At 42.0% G+C, this 16213-nt stretch overlaps 1 protein-coding gene and 1 long non-coding RNA gene across 2 annotated transcripts in view; one reads left to right on the forward strand and one right to left on the reverse strand.

The window, feature by feature from the left end:
- The window catches only part of LOC134674503 (uncharacterized), a 66084-nt gene that overhangs the window by 46203 nt on the left and 3668 nt on the right, over positions 1 to 16213 (reverse strand). The gene's annotated exons all lie outside the window — the stretch shown is intronic.
- The window catches only part of LOC134674488 (eukaryotic translation initiation factor 4E transporter-like), a 44449-nt gene that overhangs the window by 11419 nt on the left and 16817 nt on the right, over positions 1 to 16213 (forward strand). Inside the window, exons 6-16 of the mRNA XM_063532588.1 lie at positions 459 to 551; positions 1513 to 1581; positions 3053 to 3152; positions 6053 to 6193; positions 6963 to 7070; positions 8498 to 8609; positions 9247 to 9375; positions 10908 to 11020; positions 11837 to 11920; positions 12773 to 12886; positions 13395 to 13515. Coding sequence (XP_063388658.1) covers positions 459 to 551; positions 1513 to 1581; positions 3053 to 3152; positions 6053 to 6193; positions 6963 to 7070; positions 8498 to 8609; positions 9247 to 9375; positions 10908 to 11020; positions 11837 to 11920; positions 12773 to 12886; positions 13395 to 13515 — 1184 coding nt within the window. The remainder of the gene's footprint in view (positions 1 to 458; positions 552 to 1512; positions 1582 to 3052; positions 3153 to 6052; positions 6194 to 6962; positions 7071 to 8497; positions 8610 to 9246; positions 9376 to 10907; positions 11021 to 11836; positions 11921 to 12772; positions 12887 to 13394; positions 13516 to 16213) is intronic.

Genomic DNA, 16213 nt, shown 5'->3' on the forward strand with positions numbered 1-16213 from the left:
TACCCGCCCAGCGAGCCCTACCGGCCTCGCGAACACCGGCCCAACGGCGATAGGTACGAGTAAGTACCTGTAGAGAGGCTAGGGAGCATGTTGCACAGGGCTCGGGCTGTACTACCGGCCCAGGGAGCCCTACCGGCCTCGCCAACACCAGCCCAACAGCAATAGGTACGAGTATCAGTATTAAAGCACTTAGACCGTGTACCTGGTGCCTATTTCGCCACACTGACAATTGACACCTGACACTGACACTTTTCTGTACATTTTCCGGGTCGATAAGTAAGAACAGTACTTAGTGTCAGTATGTTTACTTTTTAGACGAGCAATGTGATTAAAACGGGGTCAGATAGTTTGAAACATATGCTATTTTTATGACTCGCAAAATGGTTAAAGGAGATGTATTAAAAGGAGCAAAATAATATAACCTAAAAAATTACAATAGGCATTTTATTATGGTGCAGGTTCGAGCGACGTTCGTTTACCCGTGACTCCTACTCCTCTGATATTAAGAGGGAAAGGGAAGACCGATTCAACAACGAAAAACAGAGAGAGAGGTAAGATGTTCAACTGTTGATTTAGGGCCACCCCACACTGTCGTCTCCAGGCCCCTATTTCGCCAACGTGACAGGTGCGACAATTTGACAAGTCTCATCGTTGCTGACGTCACAGGCATCCATGGGCTACGTTTATCGCTTACCATCGGGCGGGCCGTATTCCTGTTTGTCACCATCATTGTATTATTTAAAAAAACTTTATTATATCGGCAAAAAACAGGTATTTCTCTTGTAATGTTTATGATGATAATGATGACAATTGTCACAAGATTTCAAAGAACTTTCGGTAATTCTTGACACCAAATGAGTTCTGTGTCGGAATTTCGTGACAATTGTCGTATTTCTTGTGACAATTGTCATTAGCTTCGCAAAATAAATACTTATTTACTGGCGATATAGTGGAGTTTTTTTTTAATTAACATGTTGGTGGCAAACAACCACACCGCCCGTCTGATGGTAAGCGGTTACCGTAGCCTATGGAGGCCTGTGACGTCAGTAACAGTGATGTTGACAAATGCGACATTTGTCACGTTGGTGAAATATGGCTATGGCTGCTCCACGCAACGTTGGCACAACTACGCAGCGACACCGTTTTTAGGGTTCCGTACCCAAAGGGCAAAACTCCCTATTACCAAGACTCCGCTGTCCGTCTATCCGTCTGTCTGTCACCAGGCTGTATCTCATAAACCGTGATAGGTAGTTAAAATTTTCACAGATGATGGATTTCTGTTGCCGCTATAAAAACAAATACTAAAAACAGAATTTTTTTTTGCGTACCTTACGGTACGGAACCCTTCGTGCGCGAGTCCGACTCGCACTTGGCCGGTTTTTTCATAGCGCTGACTAGACTCCGACGCTCAAAAGACGCTAGTGTGAGGTCTCTTTGAGGACGCTATAGTGTGAGGTTAAAAAAATCATCTGTGCTTTCAATTTCTTGTAACTAACGCCGATTTTTCCACAGGGAAGACAACCGCAGATCAGGTGGTCGCTATTCTCAACGACGTTTTGAGAAAGAAGATGAACCAGAGTGGTGAGTACTGTAAAGGTTTGCAACCTTTACAGCCTTTTTTATCTTGACTAGTCGCGCTATTTAAATTTAGAATCTGATCTGACGAGATGGAACGGGGTGCGGATCGGCGTTCCTGTAGAGGCAGCGATCAAGTGGCCTTTTTTGTCATTTACATAAACTGTGATCTTGCTGAATGAATATACAGAACACCTAATTCCCGTGTGTTAATGCCCTCAGCGTTCTCCCTTATAGGCCGTCCCCATTACATGGTGGAGGCGCGGGAAATAATACTATAAGTACCTATATTTTCAGTCAAAAGTTATACCGGGTAACCAGATTATCGCTTCTTATCGATTGTAATGCTTAAATTGAATAATAGGGTTGCTCGAACCTAGCTTTTATGAGAAAAAAGGCCATTTGCATCACATCGTCTCTCAAAGTCATCGTAGTTCGCTTGCGTGAAAAGTTTGACAGTCTTCTATAGCAGGGCTTCCCAAACTTTTATGTACAGCTTTTACATGTTCTAACTTTTCCCTTTTAAATTGCATGTAGCTTTAGAAACTAGAGCCGGCAAAGTGTATTAATAAAAAGTTATATACGATACAAGTGCGAAAAATAGGAAATTCGCAACGAGTGGCGGAGAGAGTGTTTTAAATCGACACGAGTTGTGATTACCTATTCCAACATGTATCGTACAGCGTTTTACAGTACATATGGCCCTTTAAATTTTCTACGTAGTTACGTAATGTGCTTATTATAGCACCTCGTGTCGTAATGTAGCACCCACAGAAAAGACATCCTGCAGACTGAGCATAGTAGCTCTACCCCCTCTGCCACGCATACGGTAATTTTACTCCATGTTCGAGTCGAAAGTGTCTTTGTGTGACGTCCGTGTCTTTGAACGGACCAATCACGGCACGGGACTTCGCTCACCTCGTCCCGCGCACTCCCGCATTTTTGACATCATCGGTTGCATGAAATAATAGGCTACATTCCTACTAGTCAAATCAGCTTCTTTTTTAGAACTGTCAAAACGATTTGCTAGTATGGAATTTATATGAAAACTAATATAGTGACGTCACGGTAAACTCATCTACTTTTTATATTTCAATCCGATTTATTAAATACAAATTGTGTTTAAAAATAGCTGCTATCTATGTTTTTCTAATCATTATCTGGTGCGTTATTTCGTGCACGGTTTGAAATAATTTATTTTAAGTACAGGAAACATCCCTGTTGCTCTAAGGGCCCCCCCACATCTGGCGTCTTTCGAGCGTCGGCGTCTGTCGGCGTCGGTCCAGCGCTATGGAAAATGACGTCGCTGCGCAGTTGCGTCGACGCTGCGTCGACGTTACGTCGACGTCGGCCATAGAATTGTAGAAGCCGACGCTCGAAAGACGCCAGATGTGGGGGGGCCCTAAACTCGGTCTAGAGGATTCCTAGTCTATGTGTAGCACCAGATGTGCTGTAAATGTTATATTTGTGTGTGCAGGTTTAGTGGAGGGCCGACATCTCAACATGACACCATCGAGCTCCGCGGTTTCGACGAGCCCACTAAGAAGAACGGCTCGACGAGCGGCAAAGAGACTGAGGTATGTACTTACTTACTGCCGTGGGGCAGCGACCCGAAGCGAAGTGGATCTTGGCCTCTGACACTAAGGAACGCCATGCTTCTCTGTCTAGCGCCGTTTCTGTCCAATCGACGGCACCGAGCTCGTTCAGATCTATATATGTAGATATTGTATAATTATACCAAAGAAAACTCGTGGACATGTGCATTCTCCCCACCTTTACCTACGGAGCGCAGACTTGGTCTTTGACAAAAGTTAAAAAATCCAAACTCAAGGTTTGTCAGCGGGCCATGGAGCGTAGTATTTTGAGCGTGAAATTGACCGATCGCATAAAAAATACAATACTTACTGCGCTCCAAAACGCGAATCACTGACGTAGCTGAAACTGCCGCCTAGCTTAAGTGGGACAGGGCGGGACACGTCTGCCGTATGCCGGATGATCTGTGGGCCAAAACAACCACCCGCTGGGTCCCACGGTTTGTCTGTCGCAAGGCTCGGAAACCGTTCTCATTTGTCAAACCGGTTTCCTTCATTCGCCCGGGAACGAAAAGGATTTCGTTTCCGTTTGCGGTTACCGGTTAAAGAACTGTTCTTTTGAGATAACGGTTTATGCCATATACGTTCTCATTTCGTTTTGGAGGAACGAAATTAACCGGTTAAATTGACAATATTGAAGCGAGATAACACGAGTAAGTATTTCTATCTCTTTCACGTATGACAACGAGTTTAACCGATAGTCTCCGAAAACCAAGAGTTACCGGTATTATATCGTTCCCTGCGAACCATAAACTTCCGTTCCCTCTTCTTACCGGTTAGGGGGAGAACGTAATTTGTTAGTTCGAGCTCCATCAATTAACCGGTTTTTTAATGATCGAAATAATATAACGGTTTTGGAACGATATTAACAGGTATTTCAATACCGGTTCCGAGCCCTGGTCTGTCGGAGATGGCGAGACGAACTTGACGCCTATGACAGAGACTGGTAGGAGACTTCAGCGGATAGGGATACGTGGAGAAATAAGAGGGGGGCCTTTGCCCAGCAGTGGGACAATATAGGCTCATAATAACAATATCAAAGAGAATTTGAAATAGAGGCGTATTGTCAAAGTAAATTTTGTAGTCACAGTAAATTTACTGCCATCTTTCGACACAGAATTAAAAGTTAGACTTTGATCCTTGTTCTTTCACTGATCTGTGTTAAATTTGTTAATGTCAAAAGGTGTCGCCATCTACACGAGTATAGGCCAAAGGTATGGCGCCATCTTTTCGAGCGATGGCACCATACCTTTATTATACAACAGTAGAAGTTTCGTATATACGCTAGTTTATAATAAACTAGCTACTGCCCGCGAATTTTTCTGCGTGGAATGATGATGATGATGATTGATGAAAACTACCCTGATGTCCTTTCTCGGGGCCCAAACTATATCCATACCAAGTTCTGTCAAAATCGGTTCAGTTGTTTAGGCGTGAAGACAGACAGACATTTTCGCATTTATAGTATTACCCCCCTTATTCATAAAGGTTTACTAAAGTTGACAAGCCGATACTAATCGTTTGTCCCTTTTCGACGTATTGGTATGATGGAAAGGGACGAACGATTATTATCGGCTTGTCAACTTTAGTAAACGTTTATGAATAATGGTAACATTTCATTTCTAACCGCAGCTGCACTACCGGTACTGAACGCGTCGCTGTCATTGTCAATTTCCATAGTAAAATGAACAGTAGTGCAGCTGTCGTTGGAAATGGACTGTCACCTTAAGGGGGTTAGTATTTATTTGTGCACTGCATTAACCTTTTGAACGCTTTGTGTCATAAACAAAAACGTCACTCACACGCCAAGGTCACGGGCGTAAGCGAGCTAATGTAAACCTTACTTGAAAGCTTGAAGGTTACTTTGACAGCGTCCGCCACAACACCTATAGGTTCATGGCGCTGTGGGCACGACTAGTTACGATCACTTCAGGGCCCTATTTCACCAACGTGACAAATGTCGCTTTTGTCGACATCACTGTTACTGACGTCACAGGCCTCCATAGGCTACGGTAACCGCTTACCATCAGACGGGCGGTGTGGTTGTTTGCCACCAACATGTTAATAAAAAAAAAACTCCACTATATCGCCAGTAAATAAGTATTTATTTTGCGAAGCTAATGACAATTGTCACAAGAAATACGACAATTGTCACGAAATTCCGACACAGAACTCATTTGCTGTCAAGAATTACCGAAAGTTCTTTGAAATCTTGTGACAATTGTCATCATTATCATCATAAACATCACAAGAGAAATACCTGTTTTATGCCGATATAATAAGTTTTTTTTAAATAATACAATGATGGTGACAAACAGGAATACGGCCCGCCCGATGGTAAGCGATAACGTAGCCCATGGATGCCTGTGACGTCAGCAACAATGAGACTTGTCGAATTGTCGCACCTGTCACGTTGGTGAAATAGGGGCCAGGTCTTAAACTTTCGTGAGACATATTTTAAATTGTTTATACGACAACGGTTTCACTCACTTGAATTTTTAGTCGCTATTGGCGACATGTTTCGGGCCCGTCGGGGGTCCTTCCTCAGTGCTTTCTTCCTTCCTTCTTCCTGCGTGCTTTCTTCCTTCACTCGTGCACGAGTTGCAGTCGCCGCGAGCACTCGAGCCTGAGGAAGGACCCCCGACGGGCCCGAAACATGTCGCCAATAGCGACTAAAAATTCATGTGAGTGAAACCGTTGTCGTATAAACAATCACTTTAGGTGTTCTTATGGCGTTCAAAAGGTTAAATATCTTAACCCTTTATAAAGTGAGGGGATATATTTCCCACCTGATATTGAACTTTATTTTAAAGCGATATGGTTCAATTTTGCATAATTTCTGAACTCATATGCCTTATAAAGGGTTAATATTCCTTTGTCTACAGAAATGGAACAACAACAGCGGTGCCAGATCGCCCGGCACCGAGCGAAACGAGCGCCCCGAGCGAGGCGAGCGGCTCGAGCGGTGGCGGAGCGAGTCCACGTCTGAGCCGGCACCGATTGAAGACTCCAATGACACTAGCAATGTGAGTTTATAGTCTGTCAAGTAAAGTACATACGCATACGTCAGTAGTAAAGTACCGCAAACTGAAGTATTGCGCTAAGAAAGCAGCAATGTACGTCGAATTAAAAATCATAACCTCAAATTTTACAAATATTTACGAGCAGCGAGCATGATTGTACATTGTAGGCACCTTCTTCTTCAATCTTATTTAATATATTGGTATTTAATGATGACAGCAGAAATTTCTCTTGAAATAGCAGCGATTCAGAATGTAAACAAACAAGATGGCTGTCATTCACGATCCACATTCCACAGATTAAACACAAATGACACGCGATTGTAGAATTATTCGAAAACAGTGTTGATAACCCGCGATTTTTCAAATTTGCGCCTTTTGCTACTGACAAGATTTGCTTGACCAAATATATATATATAGGGTATTCTCCTACTAGTCAAATCAGCTTGTTTTTTTAGAACTGTCAAAACGATTTGCTTAAAATGGTATTTATATGAAAACTAATTTAGTGACGTCAACTCACCTACTTTTATATTTCTATCCGATTTATTACATAGAAATTGTGTTCAAAAATATCTGCTTTCTATGTTTTTTCTAATAATTATCTGGTTTTTTATTTCGTACACGAAATAATTTATTTTAAATACAGGAGACATCCCTATTGGGAAATGTACACAAGGAACGCATTAGGCCCCAGGATTCGTCGTCAACTGACAGTCGGTTACAGTTTGCTGGTTAACATTGAAAGCGATATTAACGTGAGGTTCCTTTGCAGGATAAGGATTCAGGGGTGGAGTCGAAGGCGGAGGAGCCGGCGGGCTCGCAGCCCGACTTCAACCTCGACGAGTTCCTCAAGCTGGACTCCATACCCGACGTGCTCACGGTACGTCATCACCTTGTTATGTGGTAGCACTGCTTAAGAGCCAACAGGAGTGGTCATTTCTCCATACAAACGTACTCGACTGTTTCCTCCGTGGGTTTTGATGCTAGCAATGATTTTTTCAACACAGATTAATATTGTCAATATCTGTGTCGGACCGTTTTGCTTTTTTTGATATTTTTGTTTTTAAGGCGCTAGAGCCCTTCAAAAATGGCCAAAAAGGTCTAATTGACTATGCCGCAATAAGAGGCGTAGTATTCAAAACTGATATCGATTAGCCAAAAAAAAAGCAAAACGGTCCGACACAGATAATTTCATAATCATTTAGATTTCCAAATTTGGTTACGATTGATTAAGTTTTGGAGGAGGAGACAGTCGAGTACGAAACCTCGATTTTTGAGATTTTTACGCAGGATTTTTCTCCTTGTCCTTATCGCACTAGTTTTGGGAGCCGCTTCCGTTAGCGAGACGGGTATATTAACATAAAATATTTAAAACTCCGCTCCTGTTTCGTCTTAAGCTTTGGATTCCTAGGATAGCGGTGCTGTCATATAGCGGCCGTCTTCGTACAAAATACTACTCATCCATATTTAGCCGTATTATTTTGTATGGAGAGTGGAAACGGCCGCTATATGACAGCACCGCTATCCTAGGAAAACCGAGCTTTAGCATTTGTTTAATGCCGTTGAGAGTGTGGAATTGGTTTACTTATATTTTTTCACCACACCAGCTGGCAAAGGCAGTCTTGATTGTTCAAAAACGAATGAGAAAGTTGAGTTTTATCCACAAGAGTGGCAAAGTAAATTAGTGCAAATTTTGGGGTGTTTCCTTATGTTGGCTGGTAGAATTTACTTTTGAACGATGATTTTGAATGACAAATATTTAATAAAATTCATTTGTATTTGATTTGATATTTTAGTTAGTATTTTCCTCGGGTTGGTGTGGTGAAAAAATTTTTGTTTGCCAAAATTTGTTTAACCCTCGTGCCTTGAAACTCTTACAACGCTCAAGATTCCACTTTTCGAACCCCTAGCTACCCTCGTGGTTCGAATTTGGAATTTTTTGCTTGCTCGGGTATCAACATTAGCACGAGTTGTTAAACATTTGCCCCCTTGTAAAACAAATGTGACGTTATCTATGAAAAGGGACCTTATTGTCGATGGCGCTTACGCCATTATGAACGATACCCCGTTATGAATACAATGCCGCGCCACGCTATCCGGCGTAAGCGCCATCGACAATAAGGTCCCGTTTCATAGATAATACCCCAAATAACTCTGTACACGGCGGGAAAAAGTGATAATGATAACACGAGATATAAAATTAAAGTAATTTGAACTTAAAATAGAAATACATAAGGTTCAATTCCTTAAAATTTTTCCCGCCAGTTACCCCACCGTGTACGGAACCAATATACGGTGTGTTTTCAGAATGGCGGCGGTGAGAGCGAAGGCGGCAGCAGATTCAGCCGCTGGTTCCGCCGCGAAAGTCCCACCAACGACTCGCGCCATTACGAGAGGCTACTCACTAATATGGTCGACGGTAACTTATTATTATTTTTCTTTTAAATCTTTCTGTATCTGCTTACCTCTACGAAGAATCTCTATGGAGGGGCGGAGTCTTTTGACACAGGTATTTTTATACTTAAAAAAAGGCATCAATTTGTTAAATCACTTGTGCTACTTACTGAATAGATCATTTCTTTTTATTTCCGTTCCATCCGCGCACTTTAGTTATGTCGGTTACTTTATTAAATTCGTGAATTGAAGAGAAAATGGTCGTCCTGAACTACAGAATGCGCCTTTCGCGCTGTACACTGAACAGATGTATAGTTCGTTTTTTAGCATTAGAAAGAACTCCACAGAAGTAAGCGTACAGTTTTTATCAGGCTCTCTATTGGGAATTCACAATCGCAATCGGTAAAATAAAGTCTGTTTAAAAAAATACACGGTGGTTTTTTAAGCATTGTTACCTTTTTCAGACCTAGACAACCCAGCGAGGCCGCCGGCCAGCGAGCCGAGCCACATGTTCGCGCCGATCTCCCCCGCCGCGCCGCCCTCGCTGCTGGACCTGCTGCGCCGCGCCAACGCCAACTCGGACCCGAGGCCTGGTGTGTACACGTTATATTATATCTCCGACCAGCCAGCTAGTCTAAGCTACCTTTGAAAACATTAGCCAGACCTGGATAACCCGGCGAGGCCGCCGGCCAGAGAGCCGAGCCACATGTTCGCGCCGATCTCCCCCGCCGCGCCGCCCTCGCTGCTGGATCTGCTGTGCCGCGCCAACGCCAACTCGGACCCGAGGCCTGGTGTGTACACGTTATATTATACACGGTGTAACATGAGTAAACCGAATAATTTTAACACCGTATTCCTGATCATATTTAGAGACAAAAAAGTCCTATAAACTTTTTTGAAATTCGCCTAGTTTCAGAGATATTATTAATTAAAAAAAAAACAAGTTTTTATTTTTACATAGTGTAAAAGGCCTTTTTGATGGTGATTTTGCTACTATGAGACGTAGTCTAAATATCCTTATTGATAGTTGTCAAAAAGTGACAAGTAACACTTTGCAAAAAGTAGGTTCTACGAAAAAAAAATGTAAAAATCAATTTTAAGTGACAAGTTTACCAATAACATTTATTTTTTATGTACAAATACATTCAAAAAATTGAAAAACCAAAACAAAAAAAAAAATTTTTTTTGGCGAAATTGACCTAAACTCATATTACATTTTTTACTTCTTTTGACCTCAGAAATGCGTGCTTAAAATTATTCGGTTTCCTCATGTTACACCGTGTATCTCTGACCAGCCAGCTAGTCTAAGCTACCTTTGAAGACATTAGCCAGACCTGGATAACCCAGCGAGGCCGCCGGCCAGCGAGCCGAGCCACATGTTCGCGCCGATCTCCCCCGCCGCGCCGCCCTCGCTGCTGGACCTGCTGCGCCGCGCCAACGCCAACTCGGTCCCGAGGCCTGGTGAGTACACGTTATATTATATCTCGGCCCGGCCACCTACTCTCAGCTACCTTTGAAGACATTAGCCAGACCTGGATAACCCTGCGAGGCCGCCGGCCAGCGAGCCGAGCCACATGTTTGCGCCGATCCTGCCTGATCGCGCAGGCCTGGTATGTATACCTAATACTAATATTATAAATACGTAAGTTGGTCTGACTGTGTGTTACCTCTTCACGCTTAAACTGCTGAACGGATTTAGTTTAAATTTGGGATAGAGATAGTTTGAGTCCCGGAGGACAGAGGATAATTTTATTCTTATATTGGAAGTCATGTCCATGTAAAATGTTGCTAAGACGAAACCATAAGGCTCGCTCTATCAAAAAGTTATATCAGATCCCTTGAGAGCCAAGCCAGGCGTGTCTCACTCCGCGATTTCGTCGCTTTGCTACAGGTAGCTAAAAGTACATCCGTTCGGCCCCAATTTTGGGGTTTGCCATAAGCCGCGCGTGGCGCTGTCGCCACCTGGCGGCCATATCTGTGCTGAACGTAACAGACGCGTTTTATTAGAGAGTGAGTCTTCTGTACTTAGTACTATTATTTATTCTGTGGCCAAGCTCCTAACTTTACAAGCCATAACTTCACAAACCTTTTCTTAATACCAAAATCGCATAAGCTGACAGATTGATTTACCCGAGTTTGAAGTTAAGCGACTTAAATATGTGCCGCACTACACGTTCCACGTGCCGCCTCCCTGTCACACTTACGTATGAATTTACAAGTGCTACAGAGAGGCAACACGTCGAACGTGGTTCGCGGTAGGCCCTCTGGATCCCCGATCCAGGGCGGTGGAATGAAACTAATTGGTATTTATGTAATGTTGCAGAGATGAACAACGTGGGTGGCAAGATCCACAGCCTCGAGGAGCTGGAGGCGCGCCTGCGGCCGCCGCAGCCTGCGCCGCACCCCGACCACGACCTGTCCGCCTTCAAGCGACTTGTGAGTATAGTGTGTAGCTTTCAAATAGAGCTCGACGGCTAATCCTATTGTCTATTGTTCAGTAAAACCGCACGTGCCACATGCCACAACCACTGAGTGCCGAGTCGAAAGCTACAGAACTAGTCTAAAATGTGTCATCCAAATGCGTAACAAAGGCGCGTTATCGGAGAGCGTACCTGCACTGGTTTTTTGAGCGTTGGACTAGCCCGCGCTCAGGTGCCAAATAGAATAATGAAGAACCTTTTTTTGCAGGTAAGTAGCACGTGCGGTTTTACTTAACAATATACAATAGGATTAGCCGTCGAGCTCTATTTGAAAACTACACACTATAATATGACTTATGATTTGGATCCGCAGAGCGTAGAATAAAAAAAAATAAGTGTCATTTATTATCAGGCAACTCAGTACAAATCGGCCGGCATGTCCGATCCTCATTTTCATATATCTGTGTTCGGATCGAACAAGTGTCCTTTTTAATAAGCTTTTATTAGGTCGACATGTATGTAACTAATTTAACCATCTACCAAGGATCGTAGCGTCATGAAAATTGGCAGCTGTATGTGGTTCTGATGACAATACATACAATAATATGGTACTGTCGAACTGTGATCTGATGATGGAGACAGGAGGTGGCCATAGGAACTCTGTAATGAAACAACGCAACCTAATTGTGTTAGGGGTTTTTAGAGTTGTCTCGATGAGTATTAGTTGTCTGTCGTAAGAAAAGTACAGTCAGCGATAAAAGCCTGTACTAAAAAAGAATTTATTGCCAAAAACTTATTAACCATAAGTTAATATGTCGTCATTTGTGTACAGCTGGCGCAGGTGTCCGGCGGACACGCCGTGCCGGCCGCCGAGCAGCAGCAGCGGCCGCCGCCGCAGCCCATGAGCCTATTGCAGGTACATATACATACATACATATATTCACGCCTATTTCCCGGACGGGTAGGCAGAGACCACAGATTTCCACTTGCTACGATCCTGACATACCTCTTTCGCTTCCTTCACATTCATAACATTCTTCATACACGCTCGCCGGTTTAGGGTGCTCTTGACTTGGCCTTTCTTCAGGATTTCCCCGATCTGATCAGAGAAAGTCCGCCGAGGTCTACCCCTTCCAACTCCCCCTTCCACTTCAACACGTTGTACACCTCTACATATAACAACAACTAAAACCATATTATATATACACAACAACATTTAGCAGCCCACATAGTAGATATATATTATATATAGTCCTCCTCATCGATTTCGATAACGGCGACCTCAACAATGACGGATTACGCCTGTTATGGGCCCGAATGCGGCTGGCCAGGCCGAACTTGGTCTTAAAGACTCTTCTGCAGGTGTTACACTAGAGTTGGCCAGACGCGTTGTATGTATACGTGTAAGAAGGCTTCGGTCTCTCTTTACGTTGTTGGTGTTTGGCATCTAAGATGTTAAGGCGGTTTTCCTCAAACAGTTTGATGCGATTAAAGATGGTCGACTAACAAGGGCCACGTAGATAACGAAGTTGACGCGGGCCGCACTTTGTTAATATTTATGACTTATCAGACATTGTCTTTTGTCAAATTACATACAAAATAGCCGGGGAGGCTCGCGGGCCGGAAGTAAGAGTTCGCTAAGGTCTTTTTGAGTTCCGTACCCAAAAGGTAAAAACGGGACCCTATTGCACCTCGTCTCTCCGGCGGAACCTAGGGAGTTGAGACGGTCATCATTTCATAATTTGTTATAATTTAAATTAATTTCCAGATGTTGAACAAGAGCATGGAACAACAACAACAACAGCAGCAACAACAGAAAGCGCCGCCGGCGCAGCCGCACATCCCTCAAGAGCTGCTTTACAAACTGCTGCAAGTGCAACAGGTATAGTATACAGTTTAACTCGCGCACCTCATTTTTAGGGTTCCGTACCCAAAGGGCAAAACGGGACCCTATTACTAAGACTCCGCTGTCCGTCCGTCTGTCACCAGGCTGTATCTCATGATCTGTGATAGTTAGACAGCTGAAATTTTCACAGATGATGTATTTCTGTTGCCATTATAACAACAAATACTAAAAACAGAATAAAATAAAGATTTAAGTGGGGCTCCCATACAACAAACGTGATTTTTGATCGAAGTTAAGCAACGTCGGGCGGGGTCAGTACTTGGATGGGTAACTGTTTTTTTTTTGCCTTTTTTTGCATTATGGTACGGAATCCTTCGTGCGCGAGTCCGACTCGCACTTGCTCGGTTTTTTTTAGTTAGTCGCGCGATCTGTCTCCATTTCTAAGCACTAGCTGTGACTGGGACCTGGGAAAAAATGGGGACCTATAGGTTATCTGAAACACTGACGTAAAATTAGCTTAATATTTGTCGTTTGTTGTCGTCAGCACCAGCAGCAGCAGCAGCAGCAGAGCGAGCTGCTGCCGCCCGCGCCGGCGCCGGCGCCCGGCCCGTCGCCCGCCGACCGCGAGCTGCTGCAGCGCCCCGAGGCGCAGGCCATCATACACGGTATGTACGACTATAGTTTGGCCCGGGAATGTCTCATTACAAATAGACCATCTTACTGTTTTTCGTCTTACCAAAGAGAATAGATAGTATTTCATTTCATTTCATTTCATTTATTTATTGCATTCCATGGTATTTACAGATGGTATTTTAAATTGAATTGTACAACATGGACCCTGAATAGGGTATGGCAAGTTAACCTTAATAGCTAAATACTTAAAGTTACCTTACAAAACATATTACACGTATTGCTTAATTAGTTAGTTTCATCATAGTAAATAATAATTATGGAATCTATTTAACACTAATAATAATCAATACAAATTTAAATGCTATACTTGTTTATATAATGCAATGATGTCAAATATTAATAATCAAATTTAAGCTGTCGTGAATCATACTAACACTAAGCGATACAATAACTAATTATGTCAATTCATTTATAATAATAATAGTGTCAATTTATTTATAATAATAATTATGTCAATTCATTTATAAAATAATAATTCATTTAATCATTCCATTACATTCAGACAAAGTTATCGGTTTCAGTAAAATTAATTCTCAGTCATTATCACTATTGTCAGATGCCATAAATTCCTGATAAGAATAAAATGATTTATCAATTAACCACGTTTTCAGTTTATTTCGGAACATATTATAAGTTTCAACGTCTTTAATAGAATCAGGGATTTTATTATATATTTTTATCGACTGGTAATGGGGCCCGTTTTTGTACATAGTTAATTTAGGTTCAGGGAGAACTAGTTGTCTATTTCGACGCGCGCTTTTAACATACTGGAAGTTGGATATGTGTTTTCTTACAAATAGTCCAGCCTCCAGTATGTAAATACATGGTAAGGTTAGAAGCTTTAGGTTAATAAAGTGTGGTCGGTAGCTTTCTGGTTGTCGGATGTTAGCTATAACGCGTACGCATTTTTTTTGTGCTATAAATAGATCTTCGACGTCTGGGCTATTCCCCCATAAGACTACCCCATACCGCAACCATGCATAGGCATATGCATAATATGCCGAGAGTGCACATTCTACGTTAGTGTTCCTTTTTAATACACTTAACGCAAACAAAAAACGTGATAATTTGTTCCTGACCTCTTCAATATGCGTTTTCCAATTTAAACTCGTGTCAATGTTTAATCCTAGTAGTTTGAAAGAGCTAACCTCTTCGATGCCAAGTTCTTTTGAGGTGGCCGATAAATCTAAATCGTCTTTTTGGTACGGGTGAAATTGAATTAATTTGGTTTTGCTCATATTAAGTTCCAAATTGTGTTCATTTAACCAATTCGTAATTTCTGTTAAGGTTTCATTGATATCGCTCTGAAAGTTATGGTTATTAGGGCTTCTAAACAAGAGGGACACATCATCTGCGAACATGATGCAAGTGTGTTTTGTAATTTTGGGCAAATCATTAATATAAACTAAAAATAGGATACATCCCAAAACTGACCCCTGAGGTATTGAACAATTGGTTATTAGGGTGTCTGATTGTATGTTTGAGACTTCACCTGTTTGTTTGTCATGATGTTGGATTTGTACGCATTGCGCTCTGTCTTTTAAGTAGGATTGTAACCATTTGTGTGCATCGCCTCGAATACCTAGTAGTATAGAGGGCTATTGCCAAAGTAAATTTTGTAGTCACGGTACATTTACTGCCATCTATCGACACACGATTAAAACTTAAAATAAAATTGAAAATGTATAAATTCATCAAAATATGTTTACGGATAAATGATTTTTAATTTTTATTGTTCCATACTGACCCATGTTCTTTAACTGATATGTGTTAAAATTGTTAAATATCAAACGGTGTCGTCAACGCCATCTAGCCGAGAATAGGCCAAGGGTGTGCGCGCCATCTATTCGAGAATGACTTTTTCTTGATTTCCGAGGCACGTTTTTTTTTAGACTTTATTTATCTTATACGGAGTTATATATATCTCTGGTATTTGTATACTCGTAGTTTGGCCCGGGACTGTCTTATTACAAATAGACCATCATACTGTCTTTCTTCTTACTCTACTGGCACCTCTGTCGTACTAGCACCCAAAAGAAACTCAAAGAAAGGAATGAGTAAAGTTTTCCTGGTTCTTACTGACTGACAAGTTGTTTTTTGCCAAACTATGTATAGTTCGTTTTTTTTAGCATTAGAAATAAGGTAAACAATCCTGATGTCTCTTTTAATTGAAAAGCACATTTTAAAAATAAGATACGGCAAATATGTAACATTTATGAATATAACACGATCATTTATATTCTTCTGCTTTCATAAGTAATAGTTACTAATTTTTAAAAAGCGTTTTTGAATTAAAAGACATGTCATAATCGCTTACCTTCTTCCAAGTTCTTTCTAATGCTAAAAAAAACGAACTATATATTTGCGCAGCAGCGGCGGACTGAAATGCAGCCTCCATAAAGGTCTACTCTCGAGTAGATGGCGTTAATATTAACATCTAGCAAGTTAACACATATCAGTGAAAAAATAATGAACAAAGTCAAATGGCGTTCTAACAGTTTTAATCGTCTGTCGAAAGATGGCAGAAAATGTACTGTAGCTACATAATATACCATGAAAGTAACTCTCTATGTTACTAATGTCATGTTTCCGTGATTCACTCGTCCATGGCCCCGACGGAAGACCAGCGTTGGCCCATCAAGGCTAACACCATGCTGAGTCGGGACCATT

The sequence above is a fragment of the Cydia fagiglandana genome, chromosome 20, assembly GCF_963556715.1.
Source record: "Cydia fagiglandana chromosome 20, ilCydFagi1.1, whole genome shotgun sequence".
Lineage (NCBI taxonomy): Eukaryota > Metazoa > Arthropoda > Insecta > Lepidoptera > Tortricidae > Cydia > Cydia fagiglandana.